The sequence below is a fragment of the Schistocerca cancellata genome, chromosome 8, assembly GCF_023864275.1.
Source record: "Schistocerca cancellata isolate TAMUIC-IGC-003103 chromosome 8, iqSchCanc2.1, whole genome shotgun sequence".
Classification (NCBI taxonomy): domain Eukaryota; kingdom Metazoa; phylum Arthropoda; class Insecta; order Orthoptera; family Acrididae; genus Schistocerca; species Schistocerca cancellata.
The window spans coordinates 492,535,125-492,551,704 of NC_064633.1; the positions used below are offsets into that span (position 1 = coordinate 492,535,125).

Below are 16,580 nucleotides of genomic sequence, written 5' to 3' on the forward strand. Positions count from 1 at the left end.
ACCAGGTTCCTTTGTGACCTCCTCCTTGCCACGTGTCCATAATGCTCCAATTTGTAGACCACATAAGGAGGTAATAGTTTTCTGTCCCCAGTGGCAGCCACCATTACTGAATTACTACTCTTATATGAATCTAAGATGCTTTCAGGATGTTTTGTTCCCCTTCTAACTATTACATGCTTCCTCCCAGGCTCATCACACACATTTGTCTTGTCATAATGGATTACAATTTTGGGATCAATATTTTCCATTTTTTCACCAACATTCTGGAAATATGATTTCACTGTCTCATAACTCACTTCAGCACATTGCCTTTTAATGTTCTCAGATAGCTGGACACTTAATATAGCAGAGTGACGCTGTAAGAATGAACATGACCACTCAATCCCTGGCATGTTACAAGGAAATCATTTTTCTCTTCATCCACAATTATCAAGGTATCCTTTAACTATGTACCTATCATCATCACAAGTAAAAGGAAAATGCCAATGTGCAGCCCTTAAAATACCACGGACAAGTGTGTTCTCTTCAATGATACTTAAGACAGAAGACCTTCCAATCACTAGAGGGTTTGTATTACTGACTATACTCTCTAACGTTGAACATTGTACATTAAATTTGCTTGACATTTTCCTGTACGATAGTTTTCCTGATCTTACAGCAGCAACCACCTTTTCAAGATTTTCAGAATAATAATTGCGCCTCGAAAAAGCACCAAGCCTCCTTTTGTAAGTACACAGCATTGTCCGATATTACCCCAATGTCTGTGGTTATCTGTAAATAGTTCACTACACATTAGACAAAGTGAGATGTGGAGGCAAACTGTATTCACATTTCCTTCTTAACATTTAAGTAAGTAAGCTATAAGCAAATTAAGCTTACCAATTTTTTCCTTTCTTGTACAATGACAAAAGCATTTGCATTAAGATAACTAGCAACAATAGTACACTACACTGTAACTCTCAACACACCACTGTTTCAACTTCCAACTGCAACAATGCGTTTTCATGTACGCTTGGCAGTAAGTTAAGGTGTAAACAACAAAACATGCACCCGAAATAAAAGCTTGCATTCAGTGATGCCAATATAAGAACAGAAATATGCTCTTCCCGTCCAAAATCACCCCTATGTCCAATATTTCCCCATCTTACGTTACTAAAGAAAGTACCGATAAACAATCTGTTTAAGTTTCATAATTCTTTTACTGTGCTCTTGTAAACTTATACACATGATCACATTACAGTAACTTAAGAATACTGTGAGACATTCTACAATAATGACTTTACAAACAATAAATGCTTAGAAAGTTCTGCCTATTATTATAACTTTGTATAGAACTGTAGGGTGTCAACTAAACTGTTACTCACATAACCCTATTATTAAAGATGCATTACACACTTTCTTATAATGACGTACTTGCAACTTAAAACAACTATTGGGGAAATCAAGAAGTATCTGCACTCAATGTTTTCAGCTTATATATTACAATATTACATAATTCAAATGCATCACTTTGAATATAACCACTCTGGTTTAAATTGCAGACTTGAACTTACTGTAAGGCATATCACTGTGTTGTACACTACCTAACATTTAGTTTCAATTCTGAACAAGGCTACACTCCAGGCAAATACCTTCAGAAAAGACTTCTTAACACTTAAATTTATATTAGATGTTAACAAATTCCTGTTCGTTAGAAATGTTTTCGTTCTACAGCCAGTGAGCATTTTATTTTGTCCTCATTTTGACCATTACCAGCTATTTAGCTGCTCATACAGCAAAACTCATCTATTACTTGTAGTGTCTCATCCTGTAATCTAATATCTTAGCATCACCTGATTTAATTCAATCACATTCCATTACTCTCTCTCTCTCTCTCTCTCTCTCTCTCTCTCTATTTTGACCTATCCATTCAAATTCTATTCAACTGCTCTTCCAGATTCGTCGTCGTCTCTGATGGAATTATTATGTCAGCAGCAAATGTCTTTTTCTTCTCCTTGATTTTTAATTATCTCTCCAAATTTCTCCTAGATTTCTTTTCTACTTGCTGAATGTTCTGATTGAGTAACATCAGGGATAGACTACAGCCCTGCTTCACTCTCTGCCCTTTCATGTCATTCAGATTTTATAACTGTGGCGTGGTTTGAGTACAAATTTTAGATAACCTTTTGATCCCTGAATTATGCCGCTACTATCTTCAGAATGCCAAAGAGAGTATTCTAGTCAATACTACCAAAAGCTTTCTCTAAATCTAAAAATGCTATAAATATAGCTTTGCCTTTCTTTAAAATATCTTCTAAGGTAGGTCATACAGTCAGTATTCCTTTGCATGTTCCTGTATTTCTCTGGGACCCAAACTGATCTTCCCTGAAGTCGGCTTCTACCAGTATTCCATCATTTTGTAAATAATTTGTGTCATTAGTTTGCAACCATGACTAATTAACCTGTTGTTGTGGTTGTTGTTGTGGTCTTCAGTCCTGAGACTGGTTTGATGCAGCTCTCCATGCTACTCTATCCTGTGCAAGCTTCTTCATCTCCCGGTACCTACTGCAACCTACATCCTTCTGAATCTGTTTAGTGTATTCATCTCTTGGTCTCCCTCTACGATTTTTACCCTCCACGCTGCCCTCCAATACTAAATTGGTGATCCCTTGATGCCTCAGAACATGTCCTACCAACCGATCCCTTCTTCTAGTCAAGTTGTGCCACAAACTTCTCTCCTCCTCAATCCTATTCAATACCTCCTCATTAGTTATATGATCTACCCATCTAATCTTCAGCATTCCTCTGTAGCTTCTATTCTCTTCTTGTCCAAACTAGTTATCGTCCACGTTTCACTTCCATACATGGTTACACTCCATACAAATATTTTCAGAAATGACTTCCTGACACTTAAATCTATACTGATGTTAACAAATTTCTCTTCTTCAGAAACGCTTTCCTTGCCATTGCCAGTCTACATTTGATATCCTCTCTACTTCGACCATCATCAGTTATTTTGCTTCCCAGATAGCAAAATTAAACTGATAACTTGATTATTATTCACACCTGTCAGCATCTGCTTTCCTTGGAATTGCAATTATTACATTCTTCCAGATATCTGAGGATATTTTACCTGTCTAAAATATCTTGCACACCAAGTGGAATAGTTTTATCATGGCTGATTCTCCCAAGAGTTTCAATAATTCTCATGGAATTTTGTCTACTCCAGGGACCTTGTTTCCACTTAGGTCTTTCAGAACTTTATCAAATTATTCTCTCTTTACCATATCTCCCAACTAAACTTCATCTATTTCCTCTTTCCTTTCTATAAAATTACCTTCAAGTTTATTTCCCTTGCACAGTCCTTCTATATATTCTGTTCACGTTTCAGCTTTCCCTTGTCTGTTCAGCACGGATATTCACACAGCTTGTTCTCTTTTCTGCCAATGCCCTTCTAATTTTCCTATAGGTGGTATATATCTTTAACCTAGTTACACATCCTTCTACATTCTTACATTTTTTGTCATTTTGCACTTCCTGTCACACTCATTTTTGAGACATCTGTATTCCCTTTTGCTTGTTTCACTTTTATACATTATCCTTTTGTCAGTTACATTCTACATCTCAAACACTATCCAAGGATTTATACTGGGCTTTGTCTTTTCCCTCCTTTGATCCTCTACTACCTTCATTAATTCACCTCTCAAGGCTATCCATTTGTCATCTACTGTGTTCTTTATAATTGTTTCAGTCAATCATTGCATAATGCTCCCTTTAAAACTTCATGATTTCCTACCTTTCCACAAATTCTTCATTTTTAGTCTACAGTTCATGACGAATAAATTGTTGTCAGAGACAACATCTGCTTCTGGAAATGTTTTGCAAATATGGCTTCAGAATATCTGTCTTATCACTGGGCAACCTATCTGAAACTGCCTCATGTCTCAAGGTCTCATCCAACATGCAACCTTCTTTCCTGATTTTCAAATCAAGTATCAGCAATGACCGACTTAAACTCTGTGCAAAATTCTACCAGGCGGCAGCTTTCTCTTCCATTCCTTTCTCCCAGTCCATGTTCTCTTACTACATTACCCATGCTTCCTTTTCCTACTATTGAATTTCAGTCCCCATCACAATTAAATTTTCATCTGCTTAACTAGCTGAATAATTTCTTTTATTTTATCATACATTCTTTTAATCTCTTCATCATCTGCAAAGCAAGTTGACATATAAACTTGTACTAGTGTGGTGGGCACTCACTTTTTGTCTCCCTTGGCTATGATAGTGTGTCCAGTATGCTGTTCATAGAAGCTTATCCACATTCCTGTTTTCTTATTCCTTATTAGACCTACTCCTTCATTACCCCTATCTGATTTTTCACTTATATCCCTGTATTCATCTGACTGTCTTAATTGTGCCTACCTGCAGCTTAACATGTTATCTTTATAATAAATAGTAATCTATCTTTTCCTGCATTGTTGACCAGAAGTTTTATTTTTCTAATTTGAACCTATCCATTTCTCTTTTTTTAAATTCTCCAACCCACCTACCCAATTAAGAAATCTAGCATACCACACTCTAATCTGTAGAATGCCAGTTTTATTTCTCCTGATGACGACATCCTACTGGTCTCCACCCAGAGATCCAAATGGTGGACTATTTTGTCATTGGAATATTGTATCCAACATAATGCCATTATCATCTAACCACACATCTGTTGTAGAATTTTAGAACATGTTTTTTGCTCGAGTATCATGTCGTTTTTGGAAACTCAGAATCTAGTATGTAGGAATCAACATGGATTCCGGAAACAGCGATCGTGTGAGACCCAACTCGCTTTATTTGTTCACGAGACCCAGAAAGTATTAGATACAGGCTCCCAGGTCGATGCTATTTTTCTTGACTTCCGGAAGGCGTTCGATACAGTTCCGCACTGTCGCCTGATAAACAAAGTAAGAGCCTACGGAATATCAGACCACCTGTGTGGCTGAATTGAAGAGTTTTTAGCAAACAGAACACAGCATGTTGTTATCAACAGAGAGACGTCTACAGACGTTAAAGTAACCTCTGGCGTGCCACAGGGGAGTGTTATGGGACCATTGCTTTTCACAATATATATAAATGACCTAGTAGATAGTGTCGGAAGTTCCATGCGGCTTTTCGGGGATGATGCTGTAGTATACAGAGAAGTTGCAGCATTAGAAAATTGTAGCGAAATGCAGGAAGATCTGCAGCGGATAGGCACTTGGTGCAGGGAGTGGCAACTGACTCTTAACATAGACAAATGTAATGTATTGCGAATACATAGAAAGAAGGATCCTTTATTGTATGATTATATGATAGCGGAACTAACACTGGTAGCAGTTACTTCTGTAAAATATCTGGGAGTATGCGTGCGGAACGATTTGAAGTGGAATGATCATATAAAATTAATTGTTGGTAAGGCGGGTACCAGGTTGAGATTCATTGGGAGAGTCCTTAGAAAATGTAGTCCATCAACAAAGGAGGTGGCTTACAAAACACTCGTTCGACCTATACTTGAGTATTGCTCATCAGTGTGGGATCCGTACCAGATCGGGTTGACGGAGGAGATAGAGAAGATCCAAAGAAGAGTGGCGCGTTTCATCACAGGGTTATTTGGTAACCGTGATAGCGTTACGAAGATGTTTAACAAACTCAAGTGGCAGACTCTGCAAGAGAGGTGCTCTGCATCTCGGTGTAGCTTGCTCGCCAGGTTTCGAGAGGGTGCGTTTCTGGATGAGGTATCGAATATATTGCTTCCCCCTACTTATACCTCCTGAGATCACGAATGTAAAATTAGAGAGATTAGAGCGCGCACAGAGGCTTTCAGACAGTCGTTCTTCCCGCGAACCATACGCGACTGGAACAGGAAAGGGAGGTAATGACAGTGGCACGTAAAGTGCCCTCCGCCACACACCGTTGGGTGGCTTGCGGAGTATAAATGTAGATGTAGATTAGGGCTGCATGCCCTTGGGAAAAATAAGGGCTTTAGTTTCCCATTGCTTTCAGCTGTTTGCAGTAGCAGCACAACAATGCCATGTTGGCTAATGTCACAAAACTACCTCAGTCAGTCATCCAGACTGCTGTGCCTGCAACTACTGAAAATGCTGATTCACTCGCTTCTGCAACCATAGGTTATTACAGCCTCTACACAGATACCACTTCATTGTGGCTGCACCTACAGTACAGCTATCTGTATTGTTGAGGTACCCAAGCCAGCCCATCTCAGCAACGTACAGAGTTCATGGGGGGAAACATGAATTAACAGCATATATTACTACGAATCAGGCCATAGACTTATTCAGTGCTGGCATCAGTAATAAATATGGATGGATGTTCTGCTCTTTCCTCATCCTTTACAAGAGTTCATCTACTTTTGTACTGTCCAGTCCAATAGTCAACAACATGCCACGATGAAACGTTGTCTCTGTACTGCACTGAACGTCTTTTATGTATTTCTACTTATGGTAGACTTGGTGCTGTCTAGCAGCTGACAGTGTACCAGTTATAAACGATACAGCAAACCTATGAATAAGTGAAACAAAAATCCAGATACTCGCCGAATTACTCTCAGCCAGTGGCTCCTTCTTCAGGCAGAAGGATTGAAGGAGAAAGAAGAGGGGTGAAGGAAAAGGACTGGAGAAGTCTAGGAATAGAGATAGATTTTGAGAAAGTCGCACAGAACTGCCAGTCAGGGGATACTGTCTTAATTTACAGTGACTATGAGAAAGTACCATAAGGCATTTTGAGCGCCAATCTTACTGTATCTTGCCACAGCTTATGTTAACTGTCTCTTGCTCACTGTAGGATATCATAAACAACAAGACTGATTACATCATCATGAATTCTTTAATTTTGTCCTTATCAGAAAAGGAATTCCAAATATGTGATGTGGTTCAAACGTAATAGTACAAAGCTGTTTGGCTAGAGTCCTGTCTGCAAGTGAGATAGTTAATCGAACTAATACTCTATGGTTTATACAATAATGGAACATGAAAATAAATACTATTGAAGTGAAAGGGAAAGCAGGTTCAAATCTACTATGGATAACAAGTAAATACAATTCACTCAGACACAGCAAAACACAGGGAACAGAATAAAAACAGTAAATAAATTCTCGAGGGAAAGTTTTGAAAGGATCCACAACAGTGTGAAACATATACAACACAGAATAAATAAATGATTACACCATCACATGAATGCTACAACCAAATTACTTATAAAATTTACTATTTCATCGAATCAATCACAAGGTGTGGTACGAATGGTTATATTCTATGGTGATGAATCAGTCTGTATATGTATTTTTTACACAATACCTGTTGAGATACATCAATCTGAGCCCACAGTTCATTATGCAGACCACTTACGTACAATACTGGAGAAATTTGTAACACATTAAGACAAAGTATCTTGGCTTCTGCGAAAAAGAGCAGAATTTGCAATTATCTATAAAAAAAGGAAACATAATTCTTCCACAAAGTTTACAGCTTACAAAACTCTTGTTTAACTGATTCTAGAGTATTGTTCATCTGTTTGGGACACTTGCAAGGTATATTTAATTGAAGAGTTGGAGAAAATCCAAAGAAGATGAGCTTATTTCATCATCCATTTGTTAAGAAAATGTGAGAGTGTGATGAAACAGCTCATCCGATTCCAGTGCAGATGCTACAAGGATACTTTATTGGATCGATAAAAACCTACTTACCATGTGGTGGCAGAACACACACAAGAAAGAAGGTTATAATTAGGCAAGCTTTTGGAGCCAGTGGCTCCTTCTTCAGGCAGAAGGATTGAAGGAGAAAGAAGAGGGGTGAAAGAAAAGTACTGGAGAAGTCTAGGAATAGAGATAGATTTTGAGAAAGTCGCACAGAACTGCCAGTCAGGGGATACTTATCAGACGGGATGAGAAGGAAAGACTGATTTTTTGAAGACTGCACTGGACAAAATTTGAAAACCTGATAGCTTAAAGGTGGAAGGCAGGGTAATACGCAAGACAGAGATTACTGCTTAAACATCATGCATGAGTTAGTAAGAGCGAAAAGCTAAGTGCACTGTACATAACAGAGGTGGGAGGAGGGCGACAGAAAATAGACAGGTAAGAAAATGAAAGATGTAGAAAACTAAAAGGGAGTGATGAAAGGAATAGTTACTGAAAAGAAATGCTGAGACAGAAGAAATTAACATAAATTTATGCCAGATGGTTGACAAGAACCAAGGACGTGTTGTAGCACTAGTTCCCACCCGCGCAGTTCTGAGAAATTGGTGTCTGAGGGAAAAATCCAGATGGGGTGTGTGGTGAGACAGGTACCGAGGGCACAATTGTCATGTTGTAGAGCATGCTCTGCAACAAGATATTATGTGTTGCCAATATACACCCTCTGCCTATGCCCATTCATCGTAACTGATAATTTGGTGCTAGTCATGCCGATGTAAAAGGCCGAACAGTATTTACATAAAAGATGGTATATGGTGTGTCGTTTCACAGATGGCTCTCCCTGTGATAGTACATGTTTTGCCATTTACAGGGCTGGTATAGTTGGTGGTAGTTGGATGCACAGGGCAAGTCTTGCAGCAGTGACGATCACAGGGCAAGGAGCTGTAGGGTAGGGAGCTGGGTCCAGAAGGAGCATAGGGTCTGACAAGAATATTGTGGAGGTTGGGAGGGCGACTGAGAGCTATTCTAGGTGTGGTGGGGAACATCTCAGACAGAATGAATAGCATTTCAGGGGATGATTTTAGAAAGTCATGGCCTTGTCTAAGTAGCTGATTAACTGATTAATACATTGCAGACTAGGATAGTAGTGAGTGTGGAATGAAGCAGGGTTGCCCACCGCTATCCTGTTTTGGTTTTACACTCCTTCAGTGACTTAGTTAAGCAATGAACTTTTCAGATTCCGACTACAGATTCTGTGGCCTTCAGCCTCATAGTACAGAATTCAGAAATAGTTTAAATAAAATTCCCCTAGTAAAATCTATTATTTCAGTACATTCTAATATCTATTCTGAAAGTAATGAGCTAATCAATTTTATTGGAAATGCATACTATTAACAGTTATGGACAATGACGTATATTGTGCAATACATATTAAGTGAAATTCGAGTGAGCTAATAGATCAAATTCAGCTATAAGACTGCATCCAAAAGAAAGCCTAAATTTTACTGATTCCAGCAAAGTGTTTAAATTAACCTAAAGTATGTTAGTTAAATAGATATTAAGACTTAAAATCTGTAGCCTGTATGACTTTCAGTGCCAATTGTGACCAAACTACCAAATAATTCCGAGATCTAATTGTGACCAAACTACCAAATAATTCCGAGATCTGTTTCGATACTTTTGCTATCTTTATTTTTCTACGTAAAATAACTCCAGTCTCAACTTTGTAAGTGCATTAATTATGAATTAAGTAAATTTGAATATGTAAAAATTATTGTTCAAAAGGGCTGCCGTGGTTATAAGTCGGGAATTCCCACGGCGGATGCATAAGTTAGTTCTCGGTCAGATTCTCTTGGAGCAAAAGTGCACAAGTCAGTTAATTTTTCTGGTCGTACCAAAAAAGTGTAATTGTGAACATTGTTAAATACTGGAATTTTTTGACCTACCTAATGTGACAATCAAGTGTAAGAGGCCTGGTCACATGAATATTGTGTGTGCGAGTAATAACAAATAAATCGTACTGTGGTTGACATAAATGTTCAACAATGAATACGATCTTGACTTTTGAATTTGGAAAACTTCACCTAGGATCCTGGCTTCTTAATTTCAGTGTGATTTAGGTGAGACAGACGCAGCTACCGGGAAGACAATATTGAATAAGAAAAGCAAGGTAGGTCGAGGACACTGCGCACTATCTACTGGGTGAGGAAATGTTTCAATACCGGTACATCCGATTGTGACGTGAACTAGTAAGAGGCACTAATACAAACACATGTCCCGGCACATTACATGTGGTGCCTCAGGTGAGGATACAGCCCGGCATGTTACAAGTGACCAGTGGTGTGCTTCGAAATTGTTTTTGGATGGATCAGCAGTATCAGGATTGGATGTGATGGCCCAGGAAATGTTTTTCGAACTAGGCTGGTGGTGTAATTACATCCAGTGATGGCTGAGGTGAGAATAGTGATGTATTGCTGTAAAGAGTCTGCATGCAAATGAATACGTTTGCCTCAAATTCCAAGGACGCATGGGATGAAACATTTGACATGGAAAGGATGGCAACTGTCAAAAATGTAAGTACTGTTGTTTGTTAGTAGGTTTAATGTGGACAGAAGTGTGTAGCTGGTCTTTGGTGAGGATGAGATCAACGTCAAGGAAAGCGGCATGGGATTTGGAATAGGACCATGTGAAATTTAAGTGTTAGAAGGTATTCAGAGATTCCAGAAATTTAACAGGTCAACCTTACCACGAGTCCATATGATAAATATGTCATCAATGTATGTAAACCAAACCAGGGGCCGAAGAATTATGGATCCCATGAAAAGGTTGGTATAGGAAGGAGCCATCCTGATCCCCATGACCGTACCTCGGAGCTATTAGTATGTCTGCCCCTCAAAGATGTAGTAGTTGGTAAGCATAAATTTGATTAAGGTGAGTTTGGAATCAGATGGGCACTGACTGAGGAAATGTTCAACAGCAGACAGACCATTTACATGGGAGATGATGGTATAGAGGCCGGTGGCATCAATAATGACAAGCAAGGTGTGTGGTGGGAGAAGGACGGGTACAGATTTCAGACAATCTAGGAAATGGTTAGTACCTTTGCTGCTGATCAAATAAGGGAGATATAGTTTCAAATACAGCAATCTCTTGTGCTTACCAGGCTATCTGTGACCTATATGCCTCATCAGCTAATTTCCACTCCACCATACTTCTATCCTTCTATAAAATCCTGCAGTTATCTGCCCCTCATGTTTCCTTGGATGGCATCATCTACCAAGCAAACTTCAAACTGCAACAACATGCTAGACTTCACCTCCAAAAATAATTCCATCTTCTCTTACACTACCTGAACAGTGGTCTTTCCTTTCTTACCTCTCTGCAGCTCCCTAAACAGCCACACCATTAACCACCACTCCTCTCCTACAAATTGGACTTGGACAACCTTCTTAACACCCCACAGCCTTCACCACTGCCTCCCAGACCAAGAATAACTCATAATCACAAGAACCAGTCACAACATTACAGTCTAATCAACCTCTTGTCTAAAGTACTCTCCCCTCCTGAATTATCTGTACTATCTAAGGGTCTCACTTTCAGCCCTAAACCTACATTTGATCATGCTGCTTTGGTGAAGAACCTACTTTCCTTCACACATTATGTCAACTGGAAATATCAGTTTACAACCCAATCCCGAAACCTTTCAAACAGCAAACCTGACATTGACCCCTGTCTTGAACAGTTCCCACCATAATCCCAGCTTGATCCACCACCACTACATTAAAATCATCCCTTATAAGCCTTCCAAGAATTTCTCACTCCAGCATTGCTTCACAACCCTTCCTCAGGTCCCCACAACATGACCCTCACGTGTCCTCTTCAGAACTCCAGGCTCTATGTTCCCTAAAAGCTGATGACGCTCCTAGCATACAAAGAGTCTACCACTGTGGTACTTGATCAAAAGGAGCATGTTAGTGAATGGTCTGTGCCAGCTGTCTGACACCTCTACATACAGTGTCTGCCATCAATATCCCATCCCTGTGATTCAAACTGACCTGCAGTCCCTCCTTAAAACATCAGGCCCCTCATAAGGACTAACACCTCAATCCATAGAACTTGTCACCCCACCTTCTTGCTAAGGTCCACAAACCCAGTCATCCTGGCTGTCCTATAGTTGCTGGCTTCCCTCCTGTAGCAAAGATACCAATAATTTCCTAGATTGTCTAAAATCCATGTCCGTCCCACTCCCACCACACACCTTGTTTGCCATCATTGATGACATCCGTCACATGCATTGTCTGTCTGCTGCTGAACATTTCCTCAGTCTGCCCACATGATTCCAAAATTATGACCTCTTTCTTCTCACCTTAATCAACTTTATACTTACTAACAACTACTTCACCTTTGAGGGCAGACATACTAACTGATCAGGGGTATTGCCATGGGAACCAAGATGGCTCCTTCCTACGCCAACCTTATCATGAGTCACTTGGAGGGGGCTTACAGTGATCTGTAAGTCTTCAGCCCCTGGTTTGGTTTAGATACATTGATGAAATCTTTACCATATGGACTCATGGTGAGGCTGACCTGTTAAAATTCCTGGGATCTCAGAATACCTTTTCCCAATTAAATTTCACATGGTCCTATTCCGAATCCTGTGTCGCTTTCCTTGACGTTGATCTCGTCCTCACCGAAGGCCAGCCACACACTTCTGTCCACATTAAACCTACTAACAAACAACAGTACTTATATTCTGGCATTTGCCATCTTTTCCATGTCAAACATCCCCTCCCATACAGCTTTGGCATCTGAGGCAAACATATTTGTTCGGATGCAGACTCTTTACAGCAATACACCACCATTCTCAACTCAGCCATCACTGGACATAATTACTCCACCAGCCTAGTTCAAAAGCAGATTTCCTGTGCCATCACACCCAATCCTGGTACTGCTGATTCCTCCTAAAAACAACAACAGATCACACCACCGGTCAACTAGGTATTATCCTGGTCTGGAATGTATTAATCAGCTACTTCGACAAGGACATGACTTCCAAACATCATGGCCTGAAATGAGATCCATTCTGTCTGAAATTTTCCCCAATAGACCTAGAATAGCTTTCCGTTGCCCTCTCAATTTCCACAATATTCTTGTCAGACCCTATGCTCCTTCTGCACCCAGCTCACTACCCTATGGCTCCTTCCCTTGTAATCGTCCCTGTTGCGAGACTTGTGCTGTGCATCCAACTACCACCACCTATACCAGCCCTGTAACTTGCAAAACATATACTATCACAGGGAGAGCCACCTGTGAATTGACACGTCATATACCAGCTGTTATGTAGATACTGTTCAGCCTTTTACATCGGAATGACCAGCATCAAAGAATCAGTTAAGATGAATGGGCATAGGCAGAGGGTGTATACCAGTAACACGCAATATTCTGTTGTAGAGCATGCTCTATAACATGACAATCATGACCTCAGTGCCTGGATTCTTCCCCAGACACCCATTTTTCAGGACTTTCCAGTGGGAACTAGCGCTACAAAATATCCTTGGTTCTTACCACCCACCTGGCCTAAATTTATGTTAATTTCTTCTGTCTCAGCATTTCTTTTCAGTAACTACTCATTTCATCACTCACTTTTAGTTTTCTACATGTTACATTTTCTTACCTGTCTATTTTCCACCTTCCCCTCCACCTTGTTAAGTACAATGAATTTAGCTTTTCACCCTTATTATCTCGTGCATGATGTTTAAGCCATAATCTCTGTCTTGCATATTACCCTGTCTTCAACCTTTAAGCTCTAAGGTTTTCACATTTCATCCAGTGCAGTCCCCAACAATCAGTCTTTCCTTCTCATCCCGTCTGGTAAGCCTCCCATTGACCTGCGGTTCTGGGCAAGTTTCCTAAAATCTACCCCTTTTCCTAGACCTCTCCAGGCCTTTTCCTTTGCTCCTCTCCCTTCCCCTTTATACCTTCTGCTTGAAAGAGGAGCCACTGGCTCTGAAAGCTTGTCTAATTATAACCTTCTTTTCTGTGTTTGTTCTGCCGCTGCTTGGCGAGTAGATATTTTAAGTATACAATTACATTATTGTGTCAAAAATTGAGTGTTTTCATTATTATGCAAGATTAATATTTTGCATCACAAAGTTTTAACGTCAAGAATGTGTGTCCTAAGAAGAGTTGAGCAATATATTATTTTCTCTTACATAATGACACGAGGAGAAAATAAGAGGAATTGAAGCTAATATGAAGGCTTACTGACAGCTGCTCTTCCCATCCTCCATTTGCAAGTCAACAGAGGACAGTATACTGTAACCTCTTCAACACACTGTAAATTGGCCTGAGGTTGTAAATACAGATGTGGATAAGTCCAGAGCATTCTGTTCAATATGTGCCTGAGATTCACTCTGTTGGGGTAAGAACTGAGGGAAGAGTAGGGTTTATGGCCCACAGTGATTTTGTTTTTACAGAAGGAGTACAAACGCTGTATGACAAGGTGCAAGAAACTTGTTAATGGTGTCACTAAAAGTAAACACCCCAAATTACATTTGAAAAAATTCATGGAAACCAATGACAATCCCTGTCTGAAAGCCCAGATGGTATCTTAACTGTAGTGGCACCACAGTTTAAGATAGGGAAGTTAGATCTGGTGCAATATTTCTGTGCACAAGTTACAGCCAGGTGTGGTCTGGATTGAACTAGCGACATACAGCCAATCCACTACTGTCTTTTTTCCAGTTGATTTGCTACTTGTCTCACCCAGCAATATCTTTTTCCACAAGGTATCCTCAGTAAATTTCCTTTCTATGTGAGTGCTTTAATAATAAATATGGAACTAATATTTATAACTATAATAAAATATGTGCTATCTCAAAACCTGGAAGTCATATTACATGACATTTAAAAAATTAAACTAGTGGAATACAATGTTAACTACTGATTTCAGCAACATGGTTGCAAAGATTCTCAACATGAGAGGGAATACCCAATTCATTGCTAAGAAAAATAGATTACAGCAGTTGATGAAGTCACCAGTTTCACTGGTATTAACTTACTTTGGGCAAGCATCGGCAGACATAAAGATGGAATGAGTAACTTCATCAAGAACTTGAAGCAGAAACTCAGCATTGGCACAAGCATCATCGGGCGATTCCATCTTTGTTGGATTCAACTGTTGAAGAAAGACTATATTAAGTTGCATGCAAGTAAAAAAAGAAAAAAATTGTTTATTTTAAGCGCTTACTTCAGCACCATCTCAGGGGGTGATTATTATTTACTTTCAACCTCTCCAAAACACTTCTGTAACCGATTTTCTTCAGGTGTTGAAAACTATTGCTCCAAGTCACGTCTAAAAACCAGTGATCTGCTTTCAGCCTCCCCTTCCTTTCTCCCTCAGTTTCGTTTTTCCTACAGATATTTCTGGCAAACTGAGATTCATTTCCAAATGTGTGTGTGGTATATCACAATGGTATGTTTCAAACAATGGAAAATCCAGGATGGAATGTAACAATATTATGAAGAGGAAAGTTGCTACTAAGCATATAGCAGAGATGCTGCACACAACAAAAACGAGCGCGCACATATGCCCGCACGCACGCACACAACTGCAGTCTCAGTCCTACAGCTGTGTGTGTGTGTGTGTGTGTGTGTGTGTGTGTGTGTGTGTGTGTGTGTTTCTGTCGTTGATGAAGGCCTTACTGGCCAAAAGCTTTGTTTGTGGCAGTCTTTTTGTTGTGCCTGTCTGCGACTCGGCATCTCCACAATGGTATTTCTTTTAGCTACTGTTTTTTTCCTATTTTCTGTTTCATACTTTTATAATTTTACAAATTTTGTAGGATTCATGAGTACCATGATAAAGGTTTTGTTTTCAGTACAGCTACTCAAACTGTGTTGGAAGCAGTAAGATGGGAGTGACATGTAGCATTTTGTGGGGCAGTAATGGATAGCAAGCACGAGCTACCAACCACATAAATCACAACTGTGGGGCAGTTTAATTCTTGTGGAATGGCCATTGTGGTAATTTAAATGGCAGCTGGAGCCATGACTATATAAGGAGATAGTCTACTGAACTCCAGCACTTCACCAGATGACTAAAAGATAGGGAATTCTTTCCAAAACGTCACTGTGAATTGATGTGCCTAAAAACCAAGAAGATTTTATTGCATGTTTTTATAAGTTTATGTTTACTATAATTTTGGAGACCAGACTGGGCAAAGTAGGGGGTCTCCCTTGTCAGTCTACTGTATTTCCTGAAAATGTTTTCAAATTGTGATTGCCAAACATATTCACCACCGTTGATGGAGAATGCATGTGATTTTGAAGAGACAGGTGCAGATGAGGTTTTCTCTGCTCACCATTTATTTTTATTTTACAATTTCCATTGCCAACTTCAGCCCATATAAACAGGTACTCGTCAGCATTCAATTTCTTCTTTCTTCTGGTAGTCAATACAAATGGCATTCTGGGAACAAGTGTACCATATGGAACCTTAGCTAAAAGTCCTGTTGTCTCTGCTATACTCCATGTTTTCCAGGCTAAAATATTAGCATCTGGAAATGCTTCAAGGCCACCGTAGTCACAGTGATTGCCCCACACTACAGCTAGTGTAAGCCACGTACTACCTCCAAACAGAGCTTGTACATCACATGTGAAGTTCAGGTGGAGTCCTCGAAACACATTTGGACCTCCAGTAAGTTGTTGTTTATTGAACTGTCCAGCCAAGTCAATATCAATTGCCTTCAATGCACGATACACAGGAACGCTGTGCCGCAAGCGACGTCGCCATGCACGTCGCCGAGGCATTGCTGTGGCACGTTAACACAAGTGAACGTAGCAAGCCAACGCCCAGCGAGACCCAGAGCGATGCGTCCGTGCTCCTCGACGTTCGCAGAGCGAATGACGCTCCGCACTGCGGCAC

At 39.9% G+C, this 16,580-nt stretch overlaps 1 protein-coding gene across 1 annotated transcript in view; it reads right to left on the reverse strand.

Moving 5' to 3' along the window:
- LOC126095200 (ras GTPase-activating protein 1) overlaps window positions 1-16,580 on the reverse strand; it is a 175,390-nt gene that overhangs the window by 51,204 nt on the left and 107,606 nt on the right. The window contains exon 14 of the mRNA XM_049909932.1: window positions 14,719-14,834. Within this exon, the coding sequence (XP_049765889.1) occupies window positions 14,719-14,834 (116 nt within the window). The remainder of the gene's footprint in view (window positions 1-14,718; window positions 14,835-16,580) is intronic.